Below are 27,666 nucleotides of genomic sequence, written 5' to 3'. Positions count from 1 at the left end.
AGTGACAATGATAGTATTAGCAACAGTGACAATGACAGTATTAGCAACAGTGACAATGACAGTATTAGCAACAGTGACAATGACAATATTAGCAACAGTGACAATTGACAGTATTATGAACAGTGACAATGACAGTATTAGCAACAGTAACAGTGACAGTATTAGCAACAGTGACAATGACAGTATTAGCAACAGTGACAATGACAGTATCAGCAACAGTAACAATAACAGTAGTAACGCTGTTAACAATAGTAACAGTCTGAGGTTAACAGTATTGCTAGTGACATTAGCATCAACAACGGTAAAAGCACCAACGGTGAAACACAAATTTAACTGTAACAACAGAGACAAACGGAGCAACGGTGTTAACAGTATTAGGGTGATACACAGCCTAGTGATATACCAGGCTAACAACAGTCTGTTACAGAAGGGTTTCAAACATAGTAACAGTAACATAATGAGTGATAATTATCATTACAGTAATATTAGTATATTATTGTAATATAATTACAATAATAACGAGAGATAATGACAGGTGTCACAAGGATTTTAAGACGAGCAACAACAGTAGCTTATGACAGCAGCAACAGTAGCTTATGACAGCAGCAACAGTAGCTTATGACAGCAGCAACAGTAGCTTATGACAGCAGCAACAGTAGCTTATGACAGCAGCAACAGTAGCTTATGACAGCAGCAACAGTAGCTTATGACAGCAGCAACAGTAGCTTATGACAGCAGCAACAGTACCTTATGACAGCAGCAACAGTAGCATATGACAGCAGCAACAGTAGCTTATGACAGCAGCAACAGTAGCTTATGACAGCAGCAACACTAGCCTTGACAGCAACATTAGCCATGACAGCAACAGCAACACTAGCCAAGACAACAGCGGTGCGAATCTGTACTTGCCAGTGACTGAAATATCGCTAAATATTTATTGGTATAAAACAAAAATGATCGTCTTGACTAGTTCGCATCTTTCAAGAACTTTGACATTTTGTTGATATGAAGGAGAAGATATGAAGCTTGTTTTAAAGTATTGTCCCATAATATATATCAGTCACTGCCAATTTTGGATACATACACTTGCCCAAGCAGGTATCAATAGTGCTATTGAGCAAGTGTTATGTATCACGTCCAGATCATCACTGGCTGGCAACCTAACTACAGCTATCAGGTACCACCCGAAACCCGTATTAACATGAGCGTGCCTTTTCGAACCACAATCATTGTCTGGTCCCGATCAAAAGCAGATGTTTTGAACTCTTAATCCGTGATCGCCCATATAGTTGAGAATATTAGTCTGATATATAAATATATATATATATATATATATATATATATATATATATATATATATATATATATATATATATATGTGTGTGTGTATATCACTCGATCTGTAAAATGACCTTCTGAAGATGTATTTAATATACGAAAGTACTTAAGGAAATTTCCTGTTTCATTTTTCCTCCGTGGTCTGACATTGTCATATATATATATATATATATATATATATATATATATATATATATATATATATATATATATATACAGTGTACATTCTTTTCTCAGTTTAGACCGCCTTCCCTGGCTGAAATGCCTCCCTTGGGAGCCTAGTACAGTGCCTCCCGTTTGAGAGTCACTAGGCTAGACTATCTTCAACTCGCTAAACGCTAACTTCCAGTGACAAGATTAACCTTAAAGGTTAACCACCCATGACAAACGTTAATATTAACCTCCAATGACAAAAGCAAAAGCGTTTGCTTAATAACATTGACGGCAATCTAAAACTTTGTGAAAAGTATAATGATTTTATTTTATGAGTTAGCTGGATAGGAATGAACGCCAACATGTACAGTGGAGGACGATAATGATAATGGCAGTGAAGGTAAGAGGCGCCATTAAGAGTGAGAAGAGAGTAAGAGGCAACAGTGAGAAGAGAGTAAGAGGCAACAGTGAGAAGAGAGTAAGAGGCAACAGTGAAAAGAGAGTAAGAGGCAACAGTGAGAAGAGAGTAAGAGGCAACAGTGAGAAGAGAGCAAGAGGCAACGGTGAGAAGAGAGCAAGAGGCAACGGTGAGAAGAGAGCAAGAGGCAACAGTGAGAAGAGAGTAAGAGGCAACAGTGAGAAGAGAGTAAAAAGCAACAGCGAGAAGAGAGTAAAAAGCAACAGTGAGAAGCGAGAAAGAGACAACAAAGTGAGAAGAGAGAGTAAGAAGCAACAAAGAGTGAGAGCAGAACCAAAAGTAAGAGTGACGTGTCTAGTGGGAAGCAAGCAGCAGCCTCACCAACCAGGACATGGCAGCAACATTAGGCTACCACCACCACCACAACATCAGGAGCAACGATGCATTAGCAAGCAACAGTAACAAAAAAAACTACACTAATATTGCCAGCAGCTGTGTGATGACTCCCTCGACAACTACATTAAAAAAACTAAACAAAAAATCAACAACCATTAGCGTGTTTACACAAACAAACATGAACCTGCCGGCAAGAGTGACCCAAGGAACACCTATCAGCATCAGTGCAGAATGCAATCTCATCAGTGGGGATCAGGAGAGCGTTGGACGTGTTCCACATGGAGCAAGGGAGGCTGATGGAGCCCTTAGTTACTCCTGCCGTCATCCGCCAAGACCCTCTGAGACCCCACAAAGGGCCTTGACCTTCCACTGGAATTTCATTCATTTATATATATATATATATAATTTTTTAAGCTCACCCTTTGTGTCATTGTGTATTATTTTATTTATTACGTCCGAACCTGACCTTTGAAAATATAAACATTGTTACGACATACTTGATGGCAGGCTGTTCACAGTTCTGTACGGGATTATCGCTATTTTGTATGTTATAGTTGATATACTGCACAGCTGACGCACATACGCGCGCGCTCACACACACACACACACACACACACACACACACACACACACACACACACACACACACACACACACACACACACACACACACAGAAAGAAAAAGAAAGAGAAAGGATGGGCAGGCTTCATTTTCATGGACTGTCGGAAAGCCTTTGTCACAGGACCCCGTAAGAGGCTGATGAATAAGCTGGAGAAATAGGCAGGAGTAACTGGTAGGGCGCTCCAGTGGATAGGGGAGTACCTAAGCAATAGAAAGCAGCGAGTTATAGTAAGAGGTGAGACCTCGGATTGGCGTGAAGTCACCAGTGGATTCCCACAGGGCTCTGTACTCGGACCTATCATGTTTCTGATATACGTAAATGATCTCCCAGAGGGTATAGACTCATTCCTCTCAATGTTTGCTGACAACGCCAAAATTATGAGAAGGATTAAGACAGAGGACAGCTTGAGGCTTCAAGAAGACCTGGACAAGCTGCAGGAATGGTCGAACAAGTAGTTGTTAGAGTTTAACCCGAGCAAATGTAATGTAATGAAGATAGGTGTAGGGAGCAGGAGACCAGATACAAGGTATCATTTGGGAGATGAAATATTTCAAGAGTCAAAGAGAGAGAAAGACCTGGGGGTTAATATCACGCCAGACCTGTCCCCTGAAGCCCATATCAAGCGGATAACATCAGCGGCATATGCATGGTTGGCAAACATAAGAACAGCCTTTTAGAAACTTGTGTAAGGAATCATTCAGAACTTTGTATACCACATATGTCAGACCAACCCTGGAGTATGCGGCTCCAGCATGGAGTCCATATCTAGTCAAGCATAAGACTAAGCTGGAAAAGGTTCAAAGGTTTGCCACCAGACTAGTACCCGAACTGAGGGGTATAAGCTACGAGGAGAGACTACGGGAATTAAACCTCACGTCACTGGGAGACAGAAGAGTTAGTGGGGACATGATCACCACATACAAGATTCTCAGAAGAATTGATAGGGTAGATAAAGGCAAACTATTTAACACCAGGGGCACACGAACTCTGGGACACAGGTGGAGGCTGAGTACACAAATGAGCTATAGAGACATTAGAAAGAATGTTTTCAGTGTCAGAGTAATTAACAAATGGAATGCATTAGGCAGTGATGTGGTGGAGGTTGACTCCATACACAGTTTCAAATGTAGATATGATAGAGCCCAGTAGGCTCAGGAACCTGTACACCAGTTGACTGACGGTTGAGAGGCGGGACCAAAGAGCCGAAGCTCAACCCCCGCAAGCACGACTAGGCGAGTATAGTGGCAGGTGGGGCACGAACCCCCGGGCGCCGCTGGAAGGAGGCGTCATAGAACAATTAATATTAGTCAGACAAGTCATCCTCTTATAATGAAAAATAATTTTCTTCACATATGAGCGCAGTCAAGCGTTCATATGTACCTGCAGTCAAGCATTGGCCACGTATCCTGCATTGTATCCTGCAGTCAAGCAGGATACAATGACGGTCACGGGTTTTGGAACCATCGAAGCTCTGTGTGTTCACACATTCAACACAGCGCTGGTAAAATACGCCGTGCGTGAGGCTGTAAAGTCTGAAGCCTGAACCAGGAGGAATGCGAGGAGCGACGCCCATCAATAAGTACCGTGAAGAGACACTTTAAGTTCTCCAGGACATTATAGACGACGCAAATGAGACTACTGAAGCAAGAAATGACGCAAGGCAGCTGTATAATTACATGCTTATTTTCAATTTTTTTTACTTGCTAGAACTTTGCAACAAAGTGCTCATTTGCATTGACCACATACAAAAAGGAGCTGTGGGATTCTTGCAACTTTCTTTTCTTTCTTTCTCGATGCTGGATTTGAAAGCCTTCCAAGGTAATTGTAATGATAACAAGAAGTGCTGGTCAGTGAACTATCAAGGGGGAAGCGCCAAGTCGTCACGACTATATAGCACTGGGAAGGGATCAGGATAAGCATTTGGGATGGGACGGGGGGGGGGGAGGAATGGTGCCCAACCACTTGGACGGTCGGGGACTGAACGCCGACCTGCAAGAAGCGAGACCGTCGCTCTACCGTCCAGCCCACGTGGTTGAACTGTGGTCAGTGAGTCACTCGCAGAAGGACTCTGTCTCTGTCAAGAATGGAATATTGAAGTTGAAAAACGTCAGAGACCTACCTTACCTTGAGGTGCTTCCGGGGCTTAGCGTCCCCGCGGCCCGGTCGTCGACCAGGCCTCCTGGTTGCTGGACTGATCAACCAGGCTGTTGAACGCGGCTGCTCGCAGCCTGACGTATGAGACGAAACAAACGAATGAAGGGTGAGAACTCGAGAGAGAGACACTGGGTTACCAGCAATGGAGAAAATGAAAGGACCTCTCGGCCGTCTTCACAGAGAATTGGACCAAAGGTTCGCTCGTTTGTACGACATTGACTCTAAGCTTTAAGTTCCTTCTCAATCTCGAGGAACAGTTTCATGGCGCAGACAGTAACGACCAGAAGTGTGAAAATTTAGGCGAAGTGTAGTAGGGTTCTGATAGTTATGGACATCAGCTATATGAAGAAATTATTGGATTGCAGAATGTTGCTATCAAATCGGGCCAACATGTAAATATTAAGACCTGAAAACTTCTTTAATTGATTGTTCAGTATGGAGATGAAAGCGTCTTCCCCAATCTTTACATTTCTATTCAGATAATCCATCGTAGTTTCCATCACCAGCTGTAAGAGATCATTCGGTAACTTAAAACTAATACTTAGGCATTTGAGAGCTTCCATGGGTCAAGGCAGACTCTGTGATCTTCCTCTGTTGAATATAGAAAGAGAAGATACTGAAAAAAAATGACTTTAGACACATCTTAGACCAATTTGTATGAGTGATAGCAAGGAAGGTGCAGCTGAAATTTTTATGTAGTGTCATAATTTGTTTATTAAAAGATTAGCTAGCTTGATTTGTATTTTTTAGCTGATACTAGAGAAATGTTATCTAACAGATGGGCGTCAGAGGTTCGGACAGGGGGGTACAGTGCTTGCCATAGGCGCTGTTGTCCGTAGCTGCGCTCCTGCACACACGCACTCATGGGAAACATGAGTCAGAGAAAGGACTTTACAATCACGATAGACTACATGAAGTGTCAGGAGGTAGAAGACAAGATTGTTACGGTCCAAAAGGAAAAGAATGAATTGCAAAGGAGAACCCATGATTTAATCAGAGCTGTAAAGATACAAAACAAGTAGAAATACATGAAGAAACTACAGGAATATCAGAACAGCAAGCAGATGAAGATAGCAGAAAGCCAGAAATGAGTACCTGGGGTGTGAAAAGGAGAAGCAGAAACAGTATGAAAACGATTCTTTAAAATTAATTTCCCCTTGACCACCTCTGCTTGCATTATTGCCTGTTGTAATATGGCTGATAGCTCACAGGGGGTTATCCTGTGTCAAAATTTAGAACATCAATACAGAATCCAAATGAGTTCTGCCGGAATATTATTCGTGGCTAACTCGACCAGTATGGCAGGGGAATTAAGAGTATTGGTTCACATCAATATGTGTTTAACGTAGTGGTAGCATGAATAGCATTCCCTGCTGGGGACGACATATTTTATATGCAGGAGAAGGGGTCACAGACACGATCATGTGTAATTAAAGTAACTATTAGTCTCCACGGCGTCTCCCTGAGGGTCGCTAACTCCTACATCAGCCTCGGACCTTTGTTGCCTACGTTACCACCTGAGCCAACTGCAACAGTACGTTGTACACGTTTTGTGTGTGTGTGAGTGTGGGTGAGTGAGTGTGCCTGCGTGTGAGTGAGATACAGCATGAGGCACCACCAGTGAGTCCGTGGTGGGCTAAGGCTGTGAGGTAGATGCAACAGGACTTGTCCTCCAGATCCCCTCGCAGCGCTCCTCGACCTTGACTGTTTGGGCAGTTACGGTGTACTGTGGACTAAGACCGTGTCACCCTCGACAATTACTGGACTGTGACTGTGTCACCCTCCCGTCACATTCAGCTCCCGGAGCTGTGCAACAGTGCGCGCTCTGTTCTGAATATGTACATTTTACATTGGTCGAGTGGTTAAGGTATCATGTACACCAGTTGCATTGTGCTTCTGACTGGGTTCCAGTCACTTCTGGGGTGTGGAGTTTTCAGTCACATATATATATATATATATATATATATATATATATATATATATATATATATATATATATAATCTGGTACGTAAATGTGTGTTCATGTGTGGATTGGAATGAAAGGGCGGTGGGTGGTATCTATACACCCAGCCCGCCCGCCTGCCCACGCCCACACAGCGAGCCCACCCTCGCCCTGCTCTGCCCACCCACACGCAGCCAGCCCGTGCCCCACACCCAACCCTGCCCGCCCACACCCAGCCAGTGCCCCCCACACACACACAGCCTGTGCCCGCCCACACACCCGGCCTGTGCCCCCCACACACACCCGGCCAGTGCCCGCCCACACACCCGGCCTGTGCCCCCCACACACACACAGCCTGTGCCCGCCCACACACACACAGCCTGTGCCCGCCCACACACCCGGCCTGTGCCCCCCCCACACACACAGCCTGTGCCCGCCCACACACACACAGCCTGTGCCCCCCACCACACACCCGACCAGTGCCCCCCACACCTCATACTGCCCACGAGTGAACGACCTGGAGACACCACTGTCCTCCGCATCACTGCCCTTCCTGCCCTTCCTCCCTCACACACTCCCTCCTTCCCCTCCTTCACCGCCATTCCTCCATCTCCCTCACCACCCCCAACTCTCACTTTCTGCCTCGCCGATTCTTCTCACTGTCATCCTCTTCCCTCGGTAGCTTCCCCCCCCCCCCAGGGTCCCCCTTCAGGGTCCCCCCCAGGGCCCCCCCAGGGTCCCCCCCAGGGCCCCCCCTCCCCAGGGTCCCCCCCTCCCTTCCCCGCACCCATTGGTTGTGAGGGTGTCCGCTGTAACAGTCTTATTAGTGCTTCTCATTCTCACTGTTGGTGTCTTCACTTTTGTTTTCACTGTTGGCGTCTTCACTGCTGGTGTCTTCACTGTTGGTGTCTTCACTGTTGGCGTTTTCACTGCTGGTGTCTTCACTGCTTGTGTCTTCACTGTTGGTGTCTTCACTGTTTTGTTTTCACTGTTGGCGTCTTCACTGCTGGTGTCTTCACTGTTCTGTGTCTTCACTGTTGGTGTCTTCACTGCTGGTGTCTTCACTGTTGATGTCTTCACTGTTGGTGTCTTCACTGTTAGTGTCTTCACTGTTAGTATCTTCACGTGGACACGTAGCAGCAACAGTGACCGTGGACACATAGCAGCAACAAACAGTGACCGTGGACACATAGCAACAATCAGTGACCGTGGACACGTAGCAGCAACAGTGACCGTGGACACATAGCAGCAACAAACAGTGACCGTGGACACGTAGCAGCAACAGTGACCGTGGACACGTAGCAGCAACAGTGACCGTGGACACGTAGCAGCAACAGTGACCGTGGAGACGTAGCAGCAACAGTGACCGTGGACACGTAGCAGCAACAGTGACCGTGGACACGTAGCAGCAACAGTGACCGTGGACACGTAGCAGCAACAGTGACCGTGGACACGTAGCAGCAACAGTGACCGTGGACACGTAGCAGCAACAGTGACCGTGGACACATAGCAGCAACAAACAGTGACCGTGGACACGTAGCAGCAACAGTGACCGTGGACACGTAGCAGCAACAGTGACCGTGGACACGTAGCAGCAACAGTGACCGTGGACACGTAGCAGCAACAGTGACCGTGGACACGTAGCAGCAACAGTGACCGTGGACACATAGCAGCAACAAACAGTGACCGTGGACACGTAGCAGCAACAGTGACCGTGGACACGTAGCAGCAGTGACCGTGGACACATAGCAGCAACAAACAGTGACCGTGGACACGTAGCAGCAGTGACCGAGGACACGCAAGGCGTGAGTAGACTAAACACCAGTGATATTGCCAACTGCCCCTTAAACTTCACCTGTAAACAATTGAAGGGGTCGTCCCCCCCCCTGCCACACTGCCCCGCCCCTCTCTGGGGGTCAACGGTGCCGTGACCCTCCACATTCTCGGGGTTCGAGCCCGGTATCCGCGCCAGCAGTATGTCATTTTAGTGAATGTTGTGGCGAGGTTGGCAACGCGTTGGGAGGACGATTCTTGAATGCGCGCGGAGTATTGGTTGCCAGCGGCCGCCAGCAGCCAGTGTAACTGGTCAGTTAGGCGGAGTCTGGCCAGTCTACTTCAAGCCCGGGCAGTTTGCTCCAATTTCGGTCAGTCTGCTTCAAGCCCGGCCAGTCTGCACCAAGCCCGGCCAGTCTGCTCCAAGCCCGCTCAGTCTGCACCAAGCCCGGCCAGTCTGCACCAAGCCTGGCCAGTCTGCTCCAAGCCCGCCCAGTCTGCACCAAGCCCGGCCAGTCTGCTCCAAGCCCGACCAGTCTGCTCCAAGCCCGGCCAGTCTGCTCCAAGCCCGGCTAGTCTGCACCAAGCCCGGCCAGTCTGCTCCAAGCCCGCCCAGTCTGCACCAAGCCCCCCAGTCTGCACCAAGCCTCCAGCCTGGAGTCTCCAACACCGATCAAATATACACAAGACTATGTTTAGCGACGCTAAATAAGGACTTGGTTGACAATATTTGGCCGCCATATTGGAGCACCTCGCTAACACCTGCAGGAGTGTTTAAAACAATACTGTTCCCCATAATAGGTCTACTGCAAGAGGCCTTTTGTCAGCATATATCATATACTATTTAACAAAAGAAATATATATTGGTATATTTTTTATAAGAGTTGAATCAAAATAAGGCCGTATTTCAATTATAGGATGAAATTGTCTTTAAGCTTTAAATGACTATATATAATAAATTAGAAAACTAATAGTGTAAGCCTACAAAAAGATGATTTATGTAAAAAATTTAAGCTTGTAAATAGCTTGCAATTATTATGCAGGAGGGAGAGAGAGAGTACACGATTCAGACGTATAAAATACTTACAGGGATTGGCAGAGGGAATGTTTACAATGAATATCAACAGAACACGGGGGGCATGGATGGAAGCTTGAGACTCAGATGTGCCATAGATACGTTAGAAAGTTTTCTTTTAGCGTGATGATAGTGAGTAAATGGAGTGACCTAAAGGAGCAGGCTGTAGAGACTAAGTCCTTTCATAACTTTAAAAGCAGGTATGATAGGGAAATAGGTCAGGAGTCATTGCATTAGACAACCAGCGGCTAGAAAAGCGGGGTCCAAGAGCTAAAGCTCGATCCTGCAGGCACAAGTAGGTGAGTAAACACAAAACCTTACCACACTGGAAGAGTTAGGGGAGACAGGATCATCACCTATGAAATTGTTAGAGGATTTGGCAGAGTAGATTTTAGAAAACTAAATTACAATTAAATTATTTAATTATAAACTAAATTACAATTAATTTAAATTAAATTAAATTACAAACAATTTAGCACAAGTGGTACGCGAACAAGGGGACACAGGTGGAGACTGAGTACCCAAATTAGTCATAGGGACGTTAGAAAGAACTTTTTCAGTGTCAGAGTAATTAGTAAATGGAATGCATTAGGCAGTGATGTGGTGGAGGCTGACTCCATACACAGTTTCAAATGTAGATATGATAGAGCCCAATAGGCTCAGGAATCTGTACACCAGTTGGTTGACAGTTGAGAGGCGGGACCAAAGAGCCAAAGCTCAACCCCCGCAAGCACAATTAGGTGAGTACACACACACACACACACACACACACACACACCCACACACACACACACACACACTTCCTCATTCCACATTGCTCTCAATGTTTGCTGACGATGCGAAAATTATGAGGAGGAACAAGACAGGATCACCACATGATGACTTGGACAAACTGAAGACATTGTCCCGGTACCTACTAGCGTTTACCTCAAATAAATGTAAAGTTCTCCCTTTCTCCCAAGACTGGAAGAATGGAGGAGAAGGGAGGAAGGGAGAGGGAGAATAATGAGGAAGAACCAGGGAGAATTTCCCTTAACTGTTACAGATCACCCGTTGAGTATGTTATGTGAGAGTACTGTATTGTGCAGGGAGCCAATAAGATATAGTAAGGATGATCTAAGGCAATTGTTTGACAAGAAGCCTTATACTGCCTTATGCACGACTCGGCCTGTAGAGAATCTTGCACTAAGGCTCTTCCCTTCCATAGTCAACCTTCAGGAGGAATTCTACTGGCGATCCCAAAATCAAAATTGATTGACGAGTCTAGTTATAGGTTAGTGGAAATGAGCTCTCAATATTTAAAGTGGAAAGGTTGTGTAAAGTCTAAAGACGTCAGTAAAACAAGTTACTGACACAATTACAGACGAACAAAAGGCAATCACACTACCTTATTTGTCAGTGAAATGCTACAGGTCTCTCACGTGTACATGTTGTGAGGGCAGCGGGTCTGAACTAGGCGAACACCGCACAATTACCTCAAGCAGATCACTTATACACCGGAGCACTAAGCTCAACACTGGACCGGTTCTTACATCGTTGTTGATGCATTCATCCCCACCTGTGACATGCACTAAGGCGGCCGTGTACCTGTGGTCCGTACAGCAGCGTGTGAGGCAGCCACAGTAAGTGTTGATGAGGGAGTGTTGTGGGTGCCAGGCTCAGGTAAGGGCAGCAACAGGGGGCACTACTCTTACCCTGTACGACAAGCACTTGTAGAAGAAGTTGTGGAAGCCTCCACCATCCACAACTTTACAGGCACATTTGACAACGAATTTGAACACGGGGGTAGTTAGGCGGGGCGTAAGGAACTAGATCTCACTTCCTGGTAGTTACTTATAGTTACGTACTTGGTGGGCCCCACACGGACGCCGACACGTACTGTCACGTGGCGCGTCTCCTCTAACTTGGTGCAACTGTCACGACTCCGGATTACTAGTGAAGTAAACGTCTCCAAGACAGAAACTTAACTTGCTCCCTCCACACACGAAGTGGAATATAACTTGATTCAAACAGCTATCTGGACTGAAGGATGCTGTTAATTAATTTGATGTAAGCACAGCTTAGGTCTGGCCAACTGTCTTCTGGCCATGAAATGAGAGGAATCCTACATATTAAATGTCCAGCTTCAGTATGCTTGGGACCGACCTGCGTGTCAGTGACTTAAATTTGTATCAATTTGATGTTGTTGTTTCTTGAGTGCCAATCAGAATTGAGGCATTTCAGGAGGTGTTTTTCTTATTGGTGAGTGAAGGCAATGCTGCGCCTCGATGTCTAGGGGGCTTAGGCCTCTACCTTCAAAATGTACTCAATGGAGAATAGACGTGAGAGAGAGATAATATATATATATGTACATGGAAGGTACTGGAGGGCCAGGTCCCAAATTTGCATAGTAGAATAACAACATACTTGAGCGAAAGATACGGAAGGAAATGCAGAATAGAACCATTGAGGAGTAGAGGTGCCATAGGCACAATCAGAGAGCACTGTCTGAACATCAGAGGTTCATAGCTGTTCAACATCCTCCCAGCAAGCATTAAAAATATTGGTCCAGCCGGACCAATCAGCCTGTAGTGGATATGTGGGCCTGTAGGCCGCTCCAAGCAAAAGCCTGTTGGACCAAGTTAACCCAAGTCGAACCTGGGCCCCCCAGCCCGGGCTCGGGGAGTAGAAGAACTCCCGAAAGCCTCTCAGGATATGCCATATTGGGACCATTTCTCCTCCAACACCTGCCTTCAAAAAGGGAGATTGCTCCAGGAACTCTTCGTGATTAATTCCTGTAGTTAATCAGGGTGCGTCTCCACACACACACACACACACACACACACACACACACACACACACACACACACACACACACACACACACACACACAGAACGAGGCAGAAACAAATGGGCAAAGTTTCTTTCACCCTGAATGCCCCTGTTACCTAGCAGTAAAATAGGTACCTGGGAGTTAGTCAGCTGTCACGGGCTGCTTCCTGGTGTGTGTGTGTGTGTGTGTGGTGTGAGAAAAAAAAAATAGTAGTTAGTAAACAGTTGATTGACAGTTGAGAGGCGGGCCGAAAGAGCAAAGCTCAACCCCCGTAAAAACACAACTAGTAAACACACACACACACACACACACACACACACACACACACACACACACACACACACACACACACACACACACACACACACACACACCGAGGGGCCCTTATTCTGAGTGGCGGTGATGATCTTCGTCTGCTACCCCACCACCACCAGCAGCAGCAGCAGCACCAGCAGCAGCAGCAGCAGCAGCACCAGCAGCAGCAGCAGCAGCAGCAGCAGCAAGGGGAAGACTAGCGCAAGAGGCTGCGCTCGCTGGCCACAACTCTCGCCACGGGTACATATTATGCGCCAAGAGCAGAGAAGAAAAAATAGATTCTTTGTATAGTTGAGAAGTGAAAAAGTGTGAGTGAGGTGACTGTAGGAGCAGCAAGTGGAGTGTGAGGTGCGAGTGAGAGTGAGTGGCGTACGAGTGAGTGTGAGTGGCGTACGAGTGAGTGTGAGTGGCGTACGAGTGAGTGAGAGTGGCGTACGAGTGAGTGAGAGTGGCGTACGAGTGAGTGCGAGTGGCGTACGAGTGAGTGTGAGTGGCGTACGAGTGAGTGTGAGTGGCGTACGAGTGAGTGAGAGTGGCGTACGAGTGAGAGTGAGTGGCGTACGAGTGAGTGTGAGTGGCGTACGAGTGAGTGTGAGTGGCGTACGAGTGAGTGTGAGTGGCGTACGAGTGAGTGAGAGTGGCGTACGAGTGAGTGAGAGTGGCGTACGAGTGAGTGCGAGTGACGTACGAGTGAGTGAGAGGCGTACGAGTGAGAGTGAGTGGCGTACGAGTGAGTGTGAGTGGCGTACGAGTGAGTGTGAGTGGCGTACGAGTGAGTGAGAGTGGCGTACGAGTGAGTGCGAGTGACGTACGAGTGAGTGAGAGGCGTACGAGTGAGAGTGAGTGGCGTACGAGTGAGTGTGAGTGGCGTACGAGTGTGAGTGGCGTACGAGTGAGAGTGAGTGGCGTACGAGTGAGAGTGAGTGGCGTACGAGTGAGTGTGAGTGGCGTACGAGTGAGTGTGAGTGGCGTACGAGTGAGTGTGAGTGGCGTACGAGTGAGTGTGAGTGGCGTACGAGTGTGAGTGGCGTACGAGTGAGTGTGAGTGGCGTACGAGGGAGTGTGAGTGACGTACGAGTGAGTGAGAGTGGCGTACGAGTGAGAGTGAGTGGCGTACGAGTGAGTGTGAGTGACGTACGAGTGAGAGTGAGTGTACAGGCCCCAGGTCTGCCCACAAGACCCGCCTGATCAATAGCACCCAGCAACCCACCAAATAATTCAGCATTTCTCTACCGCCTCATAGATTGTATGTCTAGCACATTACACCAACACGAAGGAATGTACAACCTCCAGGGAGTACAACCGTCCCCCTGGCCGGGGCCTCCTGCCTAACCCCGAGGCCTACAGCCCCGCTCCTGTGCCAGGTAAGTCCACTACGGGCTCACCATAGCCCGTGCTACTTGCCCCGCTCCTGTGCCAGGTAAGTCCACTACGGGCTCACCATAGCCCGTGCTACTTGGAACGTTTGTTCTGAGTAGCTGAATCTAAAACTACTACTACCCGAGGCCTGCTCTACGTTGTGTGGTTGTGTTGAGGTGTGGTTGTGGTGCGTAGTTGTGTCGTGTGGTTGTGTTGAGGTGTGGTTGTGGTGCGTAGTTGTATTGTGTGGTTGTGTTGAGGTGTGGTTGTGGTGCGTAGTTGTGTTGTGTGGCTGTGTTGAGGTGTGGTTGTGGTGCGTAGTTGTATCGTGTGGTTGTGTTGAGGTGTGGTTGTGGTGCGTAGTTGTATTGTGTGGTTGTGTTGAGGTGTGGTTGTGGTGCGTAGTTGTGTCGTGTGGCTGTGTTGAGGTGTGGTTGTGGTGCGTAGTTGTGTCGTGTGGTTGTGTTGAGGTGTGGTTGTGGTGCGTAGTTGTATTGTGTGGTTGTGTTGAGGTGTGGTTGTGGTGCGTAGTTGTGTCGTGTGGTTGTGTTGAGGTGTGGTAGTATTGTGCTAGTGTTGTGTGGTGTTATGGTGCAGTATTGGTGAGCTAAGTAACGGGGCTTAATCCTCAAACCTACTGCCGAGGGGTTCGAACCCGCACCCATATAGATGAAGCCCTCTTGGGTGAGCGCTGTATCACAGGACTACCAGGTCGTACAGGTGAAAGACGAAGGCCTTAAAGTTTCTTTTATTAAAAGTATTATTTAGATATAAACTTAAGAGTATTTCATCATACAATGATAAAGGTATCTATCTCCTCTAACACGTGTCATGTCTAAACATGAACTAGGAAGTGGTCTAGGAAGTCTTTCTAGTATTACACACAGAAATCACAATAGCGTGATGCATCAAATGAACTCGGAGAGGCTGCAGGATCCAGTAAGTTCAGGGGAACTTCGGTTTCAACTCATTTTTTACCATGTCGTAGCTCAGTCGATTAAGGCAGCGTCTGGGATGCTCTCGGACGTAGGTTCGAATCCTCGTCACGGCCCTTGTGGATTTGTTTCTAGTATATTCTAAATCGTCACCCTGGAAGTGTCGTGAGGTAACAACCCATCCTCCTAGTAGCAGGTCGCTAGTTGACTTATACTCTACCTAAGTCCAAAAATTGTCGTACAAGAAAATGATAGGAGCTCGCGACATTGACATATTGTCCCGTTTTCTGTTTTGGGTCCTCTGGTAGGTTAGGATAAAGGGGGGGCACTTTAGTACGACAGTTTCTTGACGTTAGGAAACCTTAGGAGGACGGGCTGAGATAACCGGACTAGACCACAGCAGCACTGACGGGAATATGTCACCTTCACCTTGAGAGAGTGACTGCTCTCACGGCCAACCTCCCCCCCCCCCACATACCTGACCTCTGCCACACTCCCACACCTCACGAGGGCTCAGGTTATCACTCATGGGAGCGAGGAGTCTCTTAGGATCATCGAGGCTCCTGCTAGGTATACCTGCTTGATGGGGTTCTGGCAGTTCTTCTACTTCCCCCCCCCCCCCCTCCCAAGCCCGGCTCGAGGCCAAGCTTGACTTAGGTCACCGACGGACCTTTACCACGATGTTTCCAGCTTCCTACAATGAAAGTACTTGTAGTAACCACGTACTGGAAACTATCAGTATGTGGTGATGGCCCACCAGAAAGTTGACTTGTGTAGTACTGAATTTTGGACAAACCGTAAAAGTTTTTTTTATATTTATGTTGCAAATAGAACCTAACCTAACCATTCTAGGTCTAAATAACGCTATCTGAGGCCTAATAAAGTACATATATGTACTATACTAGGCATAAGAATATTTAAGGTTAGATTTTAGTTTTATTATTTCCACAGGCTCTATTTTTTTATTTTATTTTACAAAACGTGGCTTAGTGGGCTTCATTACGACCACATGGCTGGACGCAATAGGTCAAATAGGAGCCGGATAGTACTGACGGAGTCGACTCTTGGTGCTCGCTGTGTCACGCCTACACATGTGGCGCCCCCTTCCCCCCCCCCCCCCCCCCCACACACATACTACACACGCCCAGGTAAATACATAATGAACCTCTGTCTGGCGGTGAATGACCTTACTGGGTTACAGTGCCTGGCCCAAGGACTAAATCCCAACACAGACATAAAACAATAACAAACTGGTGATGCAGGTGAAGTGAGGAAAGTAGCCAGCAGTGTTGGTGAGGGAAAGTAGCCAGCAGTGTTGGTGAGGGAAAGTAGCCAGCAGTGTTGGTGAGGGAAAGTAGCCAGCAGTGTTGGTGAGGGAAAGTAGCCAGCAGTGTTGGTGAGGGGAAGTAGCTAGCAGTGTTGGTGAGGAAAGTAGCCAGCAGTGTTGGCGAGGGGAAGTAGCCAGCAGTGTTGGCGAGGGAAAGTAGCTAACAGTGTTGGCGAGGGAAAGTAGCTAGCAGTGTTGGTGAGGGAAAGTAGCCAGCAGTGTTGGGGAGGGAAAGTGAGTTGGTATTGATACGGACCACATCGACCGCCAGTACTGATGACAGCATCACCGCAGAAGCACCCAGGAACGCCGGGAAAGAGTTTACATCAGTCCTCCCTGAAGCCGCTCTACACAGCTTCCAGCTTTCTATGGTGCGTCGACAATATGCCTGTTTTCGTTTTCAAACTTAATTCAAAAGTGAAAGGGACGAACGAGTCTTTCCTTGAGAATAACAGTTGGTGAATTGGGTTTGGAGAGGTGTCATACGCCATACATACTTTGGTGAAGATATTATACATAGTGGTATGGTCATGGGTGGCGTGTACATGTTATACAGAGTGGTATGTTTATATCTCCTAGTGGTGTTAGGCTTCACCTGCATCCCCCTAGAGTGCCTCCACTACTGGTAAGAGGCTTCACCTGCACCCCTGAGAGTGCCTCTTCTTCGCTGAGTGCAGGTAGGTGTATATATTCCTTCTCAATGATATGGTGGCGTTTTTGTGGCCGCTAACTGCGGGCAAAAAGTGACCGCTCTGTCTAGCCCCTGACTCGAAGATCTGCCTGGGGGCTCCTGCCTCCTCCTCCCGCCTCCCTCACTCTCACACACCTGGCTCGCCTCCCTCGCTCTCACACCTGACCTGCCTCCCTCACTCACACACCTGGCTCGCCTTCCTCGCTCTCACACCTGACCTGCCTCCCTCAGTTATACCTGACTTGCTTCTCTCATACTCACACCTCCCCCAGTTGAAGAAAAAAGATCTTATTTTCTTAAAATAAGTTTTAAGAAAAACTTATTACGTTTTAAGAAATCCGTTTTGAACAGAAATTTGAACACTTAACAAGCTTCTCTTGACATATTATCTAGTCAGCATCGAATTTTTTTTTTCAGCATTTGTAAGCGGTCACAAATTTTATTCAAGAGCGAAGGCTATTTTTGGGGGGGGCGGTGTGGACAAAATTAGCTGGACTCTAGATGCCCCACACAGGTGGGGTTTCAACCCACACTTAACACAGTATAATCAGAATGTAAACATATATTGTAGCAGTGGAATCGAACCTACTTGTGGGGAGGGGGGAGACGGATTCCAGAAATGCGGGTTCGATCGCATTCCATGGCTTTAATATTTTCTCATAGATCACATTCTCGTGATTTCATTGTACAATCAGAATCCCTTTGTGTGTATTTTACCTCAATAAACTTATTTCAATTCAGTCAGAATGTCTAAAATGTATCAGATTCCTAAGGACGTGTGTGGACCAAGAGTCTCTCTGTCCATGTGAATGTTTCTCACATTCTTACTTTGATCTTAAGAGAATCATAACCCGTAATGCCGTACTGCGCAAGAGTAACATTTAGCGTCCCCTCCATGAATCGATATTGTGGTAGGTTAGGACATGATTACAACCTTAAGTCACATGAGTAGAGTATTAATTTATGATTTCCGTCATTGTATACTTGTGAAAGCAATACTGTGTTAGTTTAAGTAGTATCCCGGTTAGTAAAGTGGTACATTTACATCACAAGATGTAAGTATCTTAATGTGATATTAGATATATAGTGTTGACCAGACCACACACTAGAAATTGAAGGGACGACGACGTTTCGGTCCGTCCTGGACCATTCTCAAGTCGATTGACGGACCGAAACGTCGTCGTCCCTTCAATTTCTAGTGTGTGGTCTGGTCAACATACTTCAGCCACGTTATTGTGACTCATCGCCTGCATATAGATATATAGTAGTGTACTGTATGTTAAGGAATCAGGTGTACTTGATTTTAGTCACTTCAATCCAGGTACCTGCTAGAAAACTAGAGTTAAGTGAACATGGCTAATTCTGTCCTTTCATCTTATGAAAGGACAGAATTTCGTCCTTTCGTCCTTTGATGTTCTTACGTATTTACTCTACTATTCCTAGGCCAAATAAAAGGATAGAGATAACTATATCCCTCTGTTTAAGATTTAGATTTAAGATTTAAGATCCCTTTGTTGTTTAAGATTTAGCTACTAGGAACAAACAGTTCCAAGTAGCACGGGCTATGGTGAGCCCGTAGTGGACTTACCTGGCACAGGAGCGGGGCTGTGCTATATCCCTCGTGGCTTCAAGTATATATTATATATATATATATATATATATATATATATATATATATATATATATATATATATATATATATATATATATATATATATATATATATATATATATATATATATCTAGCGGCGTAACAAGAGGTGCACCTGTGTGTGTAGCGAGTGTCCAGGTGGCTGGGATGGCTGGTTGGCATTCACGGCGCTCACACAGACCTGGATCTGTTTATGGTAACAGGATTCTGGGCTTGGACGAGACGCGTTTTCTATGACTTGACCCTAGGCCTCTAGGACCCCCATCATCATCATCTAGGCCAATAGGCATACGCTCATTACAACATACTTCTAGTTGGCCTACTCGCAGTATTTACTGACCTGTTTTTGCTGATCGGCTTAATATTCTCCACCTTTTGCATTTTAAGCTTGGGTTTGACGTTTATGTCTTCGTGACTAACCTGCTAGTTACTTTTAGATGTGGTCAGGTGGTGTTAGCGTCGCAGTCTCGGTGGGTGCTGGGATGTGTTCACTGTCTCAGTGACTGGTGGGATGTGTTCACCGTCTCAGTGGCTGGTGGAATGTGTTCACCGTCTCAGTGGCTGGGGGGGGGCTTGATAACTGAGCTGTCTAGTAAGTGCCTTCGGCTCTAACTTCTAACCTTACTTCCTGTCGACAACTTAGCTCTGTTTTCTTTCTGTATTATTTATAACGCTTTTAATGACATTCGCATTGTCACCTATCCTGCTTCCCTGCCAGCCTCTTACCCAGCCTCTTACCCTGCCTCTTACCCTGCCTCTTACCCTGCCTCTTACCCTGCCTCTTACCCTGCCTCTTACCCTGCCTCTTACCCTGCCTCTTACCCTGCCTCCTATCTTGCGTCTTCCCCCCCTATTTCCCCACCCTCCCTACCTCCTATCTTGCGCCTCCCTTCCCCCCTCTCTACCGCCCCGCCGGCGGCTTGTCACACCCCTCACCGCAGCACCCAATGTCCTTTGGCGGGTTGAACAACCTGTTCTAGACAGCTGATTAACTGTTGAGTGCCTTTTTTTTGGTGGGGGGGGGGGTGTTGGGGGGGGAGGGGGGGAGGGGGAGTAACAAGGATGGAGAGTGCAGGTGGAGGAAAAGTGAGCCGCTAGGAGAGTGAGATGGGCCGCTAGGGACCCAGTCTTCCCCTGCCAGGGACCAAGTCTTTCCCCTGCCAGGGACCCAGTCTTCCCCTGCCAGGGACCCAGTCTTTCCCCTGCCAGGGACCCAGTCTTCCCCTACCAGGGACCAAGTCTTTCCCCTGCCAGGGACCCAGTCTTCCCCTGCCAGGGACCCAGTCTTTCCCCTGCCAGGGACCCAGTCTTCCCCTACCAGGGACCAAGTCTTTCCCCTGCCAGGGACCCAGTCTTCCCCTGCCAGGGACCCAGTCTTTCCCCTGCCAGGGATCCAGTCTTCTCCTGCCAGGGACCCAGTCTTCCCCTGCCAGGGACCCAGTCTTCCCCTGCCAGGGACCCAGTCTTCCCCTACCAGGGACCCAGTCTTCCCCTACCAGGGACCCGCGTCTTCCCCTACCAGGGACCCAGTCTTCCCCTGCCAGGGACCCTTTCTTCCCCTGCCAGGGACCCTTTCTTCCCCTGCCAGGGACCCTTTCTTCCCCTGCCAGGGACCCTTTCTTCCCCTGCCAGGGACCCGACTGTTCCCTGGATGACCCACTATTGAGACTGGTGGGAGGGGTGTTGGGGGAGAGGGGGGAGGGGGGGAGGTGGTACCGAGGTCGTCGCGTTGACCATAAGGGTTTTCAACGCGACGAGAACTATGCCTCTTCAACGCTGGCGGAGCTAACTGCCATTGTTATGGCGTTAAGATTCCTTGAACGAAACTCTAATGGCGCAGTGATCTGCACTGATTCTAAAGCAGCGTTACAAAGCTTAATTAAAAATCGGGCAGAATATCTTGCGATAGTCGCTGAAATTAAGAGAGCTGTGAGAGTACTACCCAACCAGGGAAGAGTACAACCAGAGAGTACTTGGCTGTGAGAGTACTACCCAACCAGGGAAGAGTCGTCAAGTTTCTGTGGATTCCCTCCCCATGTTGGAATATGTGGGAATGAACGAGTAGATGTGCTGGCTGCTGAAGGCGCTGAAGGAAACTATATTGAATATTAAATACCCAAGACTCCTACAAATTAGAGGCATCATCAGGCAACATCACCGTGACAAGGAGCCCGATTCACGAAGCAGTTACGCAAGTACTTACGAACCTGTGCATCTTTTCTCAATCTTTGGCGGCTTTGTTTACAATTATTAAACAGTTCATGAGCTCCGAAGCACCAGGAGGCTGTTTATAACAATAACAACAGTTGCAGGCGATGAGTCACAATAACGTGGCTGAAGTATGTTGACCAGACCACACACTAGAAATTGAAGGGACGACGACGTTTCGGTCCGTCCTGGACCATTCTCAAGTCGATTGTGATCGACTTGAGAATGGTCCAGGACGGACCGAAACGTCGTCGTCCCTTCAATTTCTAGTGTGTGGTCTGGTCATCAATAACAACAGTTGATTGGCAAGTTTTCATGCTTGTAAACTCTTTAATAAATGTAACAAAAGCCGTCAAAGATTGAGGAAATATGTACACGTTCGTAAGTACTTGCGTAACTGCTTCGTGAATCTGGCCCAAGGTTACTGAGGAAAGGAGTATAGAAGCACAAATCAACGATCAGTACGCTGGCACAACATGGTTGCCGCTGGCAATCCCAATCATCATGGACGAAGAGGAGGTGGCCGAGGGAGAGAATCAGTAATAGCGAGAATCCGTCTTGGATACAAATATCCATGGAGAATGGAAACAACAGTTGAGGAACGGAGTTGCAGAATTTGTGGTGAGAGTGACGGACATCGCCTTGACCACTATCTACGGGAATGCGAACACCTGAGAGACGTTAGAAATGTGTAGAATAATAAACCCCACATTGTTTGAGTTAGGAAAATACCATTTGTCAAATACAGACAAATCACCAGGCACTAGTTATTAAAAGAATGCGCTGGCTGGGACACGTGGTGCGAATGGGGAAGGGCAGGATCCCCAAGGATCTCCTGTACGGAGAGCTGACGCAGGGAAAGCGTCCAACAGGCAAGCCCCAGCTACGGTACAAAGACGTGTGCAAGAGGGACCTGAAAGCCATGGACGTCGATCTTGCCACGTGGGGAAACACTGGCCGCAGATCGTTCAGCCTGGAGGCAGTCTGTTCAGAAAGGTCTCTCCAAGTTCGAGGAGTAACTTGCCAAGCAATCGGAGGGTAAGGGACAGAGAAGGAAAGCCGGTAGCCAGGAAGACAGACCAGAATCAGACTTCGTTTGTGCTCGGTGTGGGATGGACTGCCACTCTCGGATTGGCCTCATCAGTCACACCAGACGCTTGTCCAGGATTGACAACCAGAGCTCAGCTCCATAGTCTCCCGAGACTGAAGGATGCCTACTATTAAAAGATTCCTCCATTTTGCACCCGTAAGATAACATAAGATTTTAAGGGTTAACAAATGTTAATCTTGTTTGAGAACCTGTTCACTTGAGGCAGTTAAGCAAGTCCCAGCTGCGTCTGGGTACATGTGACAGGATGAATAACCCAGCGGGTTTTCTTCCTATTGGGGAGTGATGTACATGCTGCTATGGCGGTGTGTCCATTCACAAGATGAGTGGCGCTGCCCATTAAACTCGCCCCTCGGGGCAAAACTAAATTTAAAACAATTGCAGCTGTGTGAGCGTGGTGATACCATCCTAATTTACGTCATCCAAATAGAGCCGACCCCCCGACTCATTCATGTTGGGCACCTACCCCACCGCAGTCACCGAGCAAAGTTGTGGGGGAGTGTGGTAGTCCGCGACGTCCTCCCTGGAGTTCACACGCAATACAAACAAACTGAAGCTACGTACAGAAGCTTGCTTCTATACATGGATGGTGTCCTGGGAATATTGACACATGTATATATTGGTTCGACTTCATCACTAGTTCGTAGTTATCTCACTCAATCGATAATGACTGTCATTAGACATGCCATTGAGGGTAAGGCTCCATGTTTCTACCATATCCCGGGGTCGGACGGAGGTCAGTGCACGGCTGTGACCTCTCCTGGACCCCGACGTGCCCCCTGGACCCCTCCCACGCCCCCGTATCTCCCACAGCGGTCGCGGACACGGTGGGAGCGGGGCCGCCGCCCAGGCCGGAAGCGCGGCGCTGCCGGCCGGTACACCCGCAAGTCGCCGCGGCAGGAAAGGCTTCACAATGGGATTCTTAGAGGGAGAATTTCAAGGTCACGATCATCATCACTTCGCTTCCGCTCGCGTTGCCTGTTTACCAGTTTGGTATTGCTTTATATGTCTCTTGTTTATTTGATTTGTTTTCTTTAATAGTGTAGAACGTGAGTGGTAGTAGAACCAGACACTAGACCAGGCACTAGACCAGGCACTAGACCAGGCACTAGACCAGGCACTAGACCAGGCACTAGACCAGGCACTAGACCAGACACTAGACCAGGCACTAGACCAGACACTAGACCAGGCACTAGACCAGGCACTAGACCAGACACTAGACCAGACACTAGACCAGGCACTAGACCAGACACTAGACCAGGCACTAGACCAGGCACTAGACCAGGCACTAGACCAGACACTAGACCAGACACTAGACCAGGCACTAGACCAGACACTAGACCAGGCACTAGACCAGACACTAGACCAGGCACTAGACCAGGCACCAGACCAGACACTAGACCAGACACTAGACCAGGCACTAGACCAGGCACTAGACCAGGCACCAGACCAGACACTAGACCAGACACTAGACCAGGCACTAGACCAGGCACTAGACCAGACACTAGACCAGGCACTAGACCAGGCACTAGACCAGGCACTAGACCAGACACTAGACCAGACACTAGACCAGACACTAGACCAGGCACTAGACCAGGCACTAGACCAGGCACTAGACCGGACACTAGACCAGGCACTAGACCAGACACTAGACCAGGCACTAGACCGGACACTAGACCAGACACTAGACCAGGCACTAGACCGGGCAGTGGTCTTGTCACCGGATGTGTCCCCCTGAGACATGGCCGGATGTGTCCTCCCGAGACATGACCAGATGTTTCCTCCCGAGACATGGCCGGATGTGTTCTCCCGAGACATGGCCGGATGTAGCCCTAGGGTCCCTAGGGACCATAGCACCTCCCCTAGGGTCTGGCCGGATGTAGCCCTGGCTCCTGGGCCACCTGGTGAGGAACTTGTCATCCTTAATAATGCTACTTCCTGAGCCCTCACCTGCTCCCCCCCCAGGTGTCTTCTGTCCCCCTGTGTAGCCTGCACCTCCCCCCCCCCGTGTAGCCTGCACCACCCCTCCTGTGTAGCCTGCACCTTCCCCTCTGTGTAGCCTGCACTTTCCCCACCCCTGTGTAGCCTGCACCTCCCCCCTCTGTGTAGCCTGCACCACCCCCTCCCTCTGTGTAGCCTGCACCTCCCTCCCTCTGTGTAGCCTGCACCTCCCCTCCCCCTGTGTAGCCTGCACCTTCCCTCTCAATGCAGGTCAACCGTCGCTGCCTCCATCCGGTGTGCCGTAGCCTGTAAGTGGTTCCACTTGACTGCTTGCTACGGAAGCTGCGTGTTCCTTGTTCTGTCCCTTTCCCACCTGTTCCTTCCCACCTGTTCCTTCACACCTATCCGTTTCCACCTGTCTATTCCCTCTCACTCCTTGTCTCCACTTGCCTATTCCTTCCCTCTCCCTTCCCACCTCTCCCTTCACTCTCACTCCCTACTTTTCCCTCCCTGTTCTTTCCCACCTGATGCGTCTCTCTCTCCCATCTTCTGACACACCACCACACCACAGCCACCACACCACAGCCACCACACCACCACCACACCACCACCACACCACAGCCACCACACCACAGCCACCACACCACCACCACCACACCACAGCCACCACACCACAGCCACCACACCACAGCCACCACACCACAGTCACCTCACCACAGCCACCTCACCACAGCCACCACACCACAGCTACCACACCACAGCCACCACACCACAGCCACCACACCACCACCTCACCACAGCCACCACCACCACACCACCACCAAGTGTGCCATGAGTGCACACTCAGCAATAAGGACACACGAGTGCCCCGAGCGTGCGGTGGACACCCGGGGCCGCCCCAACAACGGCTCCTCCGGTCAATAATGACTGGTGGCAATTACAGTAATTATGTCCTGTTGGTCGTGTCCGTTGTAAAGGGGATAACTATGGCTTAATGGTCGGACTGTTGGTGACCCGATTACTGTGTGGGAGGCCCGTGACCTCCCCCCCCCCCTGTGGCCACGCACACACACGCACATGTACTCACCTAGTTGTGCTTGCGGGGGTTGAGCTCTGGCTCTTTGATCCCGCCTCTCAACTGTCAATCAACTGGAGTACAGGTTCCTGAGCCTACTGGGCTCTATCATATCTACATTTGAAACTGTGTATGGAGTCAGCCTCCACCACATCACTGCCTAATACATTTCACCTGTTAACTATTCTGATACTGAAAAGTTCTTTCTAATGTCTCTGTGCCTCATTTGGGTACTCGGCTTCCACCTGTGTCCCCTTGTTCGTGTACCACCTGTGTTAAATAATCCATCCTTGTCTACCCTGTCAATTCCCCTGAGAATTTTGTATGTGGTGATCATGTCTACCCGGGCTGCTATGTCTTCCAGTTTCGTGAGGTGCATTTCACGCAGCCTTTCCTCGTAACTCATGCCTCTTAGTTCTGGGACTAGCCTAGTAACATACCTTTGAACTTTTCCCAGCTTCCTCTTGTGCTTGACAAGGTACGGGCTCCATGCTGGAGGCTGCATACTCCAGGACTGGTCTTACATATGTGGTGTACAAGGTTCTGGAAGATTCCTTACACAGGTTCCTGAAGGCAGTTCTGGTGTTAGCCAGCCTCGCATACGCCACAGATGTTATTCTTTTTGATGTGGGCTTCAGGAGACAGGTCATCCTATTCATCTATATGTTACCTAACCGCTTCACCACAAGAGGATAAAGCCCGGCACTATGCACGGTAGAGTTTATCTTTGAGAATGTAAGGAGTGACCTTGCGAAACGCATCACTAGGTGTCAGACCCAATAAAAAGTGTAAAAATGAACTTTGGAGAGTTAATTTTTCAACTTCCTCCTTCTGTAAAGAAAAACATGAGAAATATCGAGAAGATTCGTGCCAGAATCATAAATCTAAAAGTTTCTGTCGTTTTCAACGAAATATGTTAAAAAAAAGACTGCTACCAAAATACACTAATTATATACTCATGCCTCTTAGTTCTGGGACTAGCCTAGTAACATACCTCTGAACTTTCCTCAGCTTCCTCTTGTGCTTGACAAGGTACGGGCTCCATGCTGGGGCTGCATACTCCAGGACGGGTCTTACATACGTGGTATAAATATATGCACATATACAAACCTGTAGGTGTATATATTCAATCTCCTACACAACATGTCTCCTGTAGGAGTGGGTTGAGTAGTAGTGGAGATAGTTAATTCCTGTCGAAATTACCTGCTATTAATCTATCGTGCGTCTAATCACGCATATAATCACATAATCCTATTTCACAATAGTGGTCCCGCCTGGCGGCCAGAGGGCGCGCGGGTGTACGACCTTCCAACCAATTAACGTCCAGTTGAACGCTCCGCCTGAACCAGCCGTTTACGTCTCGTCGAAATAAAACAATTTTTTATCAGACTTGGATCTGACGCATAAATCCACCAGGGGGCCGTGATGAGGGTTCGAACCTAGTACGCACGGGATGTTCCCCCCCAGATGCGCCTTTAGTCAACAGTTCCACGACATGGTTCAAAAGGTATTGTAATTTCTGTGTGTATTGAAGTAAGGCTGATGTTAGGTTGGCCTTAATAGCCAGCCTCCGTAATACATAAGGAACAATCCCGCTACATCCTCCTCCCCCTCCCCCCCCCCCCCATGTATCCCGGACTAATCTGCGTCAACGACGCTAAAGTAACGTAGAATCATTGATGATTTAATGCCCATTTTGCGTTATTTTGACGTTGGTTTTGTGTTGACGTTCATCCTGTGTTGATTTTATGTTGATTTATCTCGAGCATATTTAGCCCACTGGTCGCAGCTTCTTCATGTCCCAGTCACCCAGGGGCCCCGACTCGTGGCGTCCTGGGTGGGGGGGGGGGGAGGAGACTCAGTGGGGCCCTGGCCCCAGGTGAGTACATAATCGGGGTGCCTAGTCATGGCATCACATGACTAGGGTGGGTGACTCGGCAGCCTAGCTGTCACACTCTTCAGGTGATGCTGGATAATTCACCTAGGCTTGATAATTGAAGTGGACAGGATAATACATCTAGACAGGATAAGGAACGACTCACATCCTTGCTTGCTTCCACAACACCTCGTAGCGTGATTCGTAGCCTCAGGGATTGTTCCTGTAGATTCCTGTTCCAACAGCAGACTCACAACAGGAGTTTGGTGTTGGGCTCGATGTCTGTTAGCCTCTGGCGGGTTATTAAGGCCACCACCTGGTCGACGACCGGGCCGCGGGGACGCTAAGCCCCGGAAGCACCTCAAGGTAAGGTAGGTAAGGTAACCACCAGAAACCTTACTCACCAACTGTACGCACCGATAACCGGGGTCACATCTCTCGGTGCGTATATATTCCATGACCCCTACCCACAGGTACACGCTTTACAACGACCAC

General features: G+C 48.3%; 1 protein-coding gene across 1 annotated transcript; it reads left to right on the top strand.

The window, feature by feature from the left end:
* Positions 1–79: 79 nt before the first annotated feature.
* Positions 80–24,017, top strand: LOC138362859 (A-kinase anchor protein 5-like). The gene is made up of 4 exons (XM_069321433.1): positions 80–301; positions 1,832–2,248; positions 21,920–22,153; positions 23,343–24,017. Exons 1-4 carry the CDS (start codon positions 80–82, stop codon positions 24,015–24,017), a joined length of 1,548 nt encoding a protein of 515 aa, XP_069177534.1.
* The last annotated feature ends 3,649 nt before the right edge of the window (positions 24,018–27,666 follow it).

This window comes from Procambarus clarkii, chromosome 1, assembly GCF_040958095.1.
Source record: "Procambarus clarkii isolate CNS0578487 chromosome 1, FALCON_Pclarkii_2.0, whole genome shotgun sequence".
NCBI lineage: Eukaryota > Metazoa > Arthropoda > Malacostraca > Decapoda > Cambaridae > Procambarus > Procambarus clarkii.
This window is presented reverse-complemented; position numbering and strand designations above follow the sequence as displayed.

What these genes read in the sequence shown, in the direction of transcription:
- LOC138362859 (XM_069321433.1), top strand. Translation starts at nt 80, where the DNA reads ATGACAATATTAGCAACAGTGACAATTGACAGTATTATGAACAGTGAC. An exon ending in TGACATTAGCATCAACAACG is followed by an intron (nt 302 to 1,831) that starts GTAAAAGCACCA and finishes TTTATGAGTTAG; the next exon opens with CTGGATAGGAATGAACGCCA. An exon ending in GATCGTTCAGCCTGGAGGCA is followed by an intron (nt 22,154 to 23,342) that starts GTCTGTTCAGAA and finishes GAGTGGTAGTAG; the next exon opens with AACCAGACACTAGACCAGGC.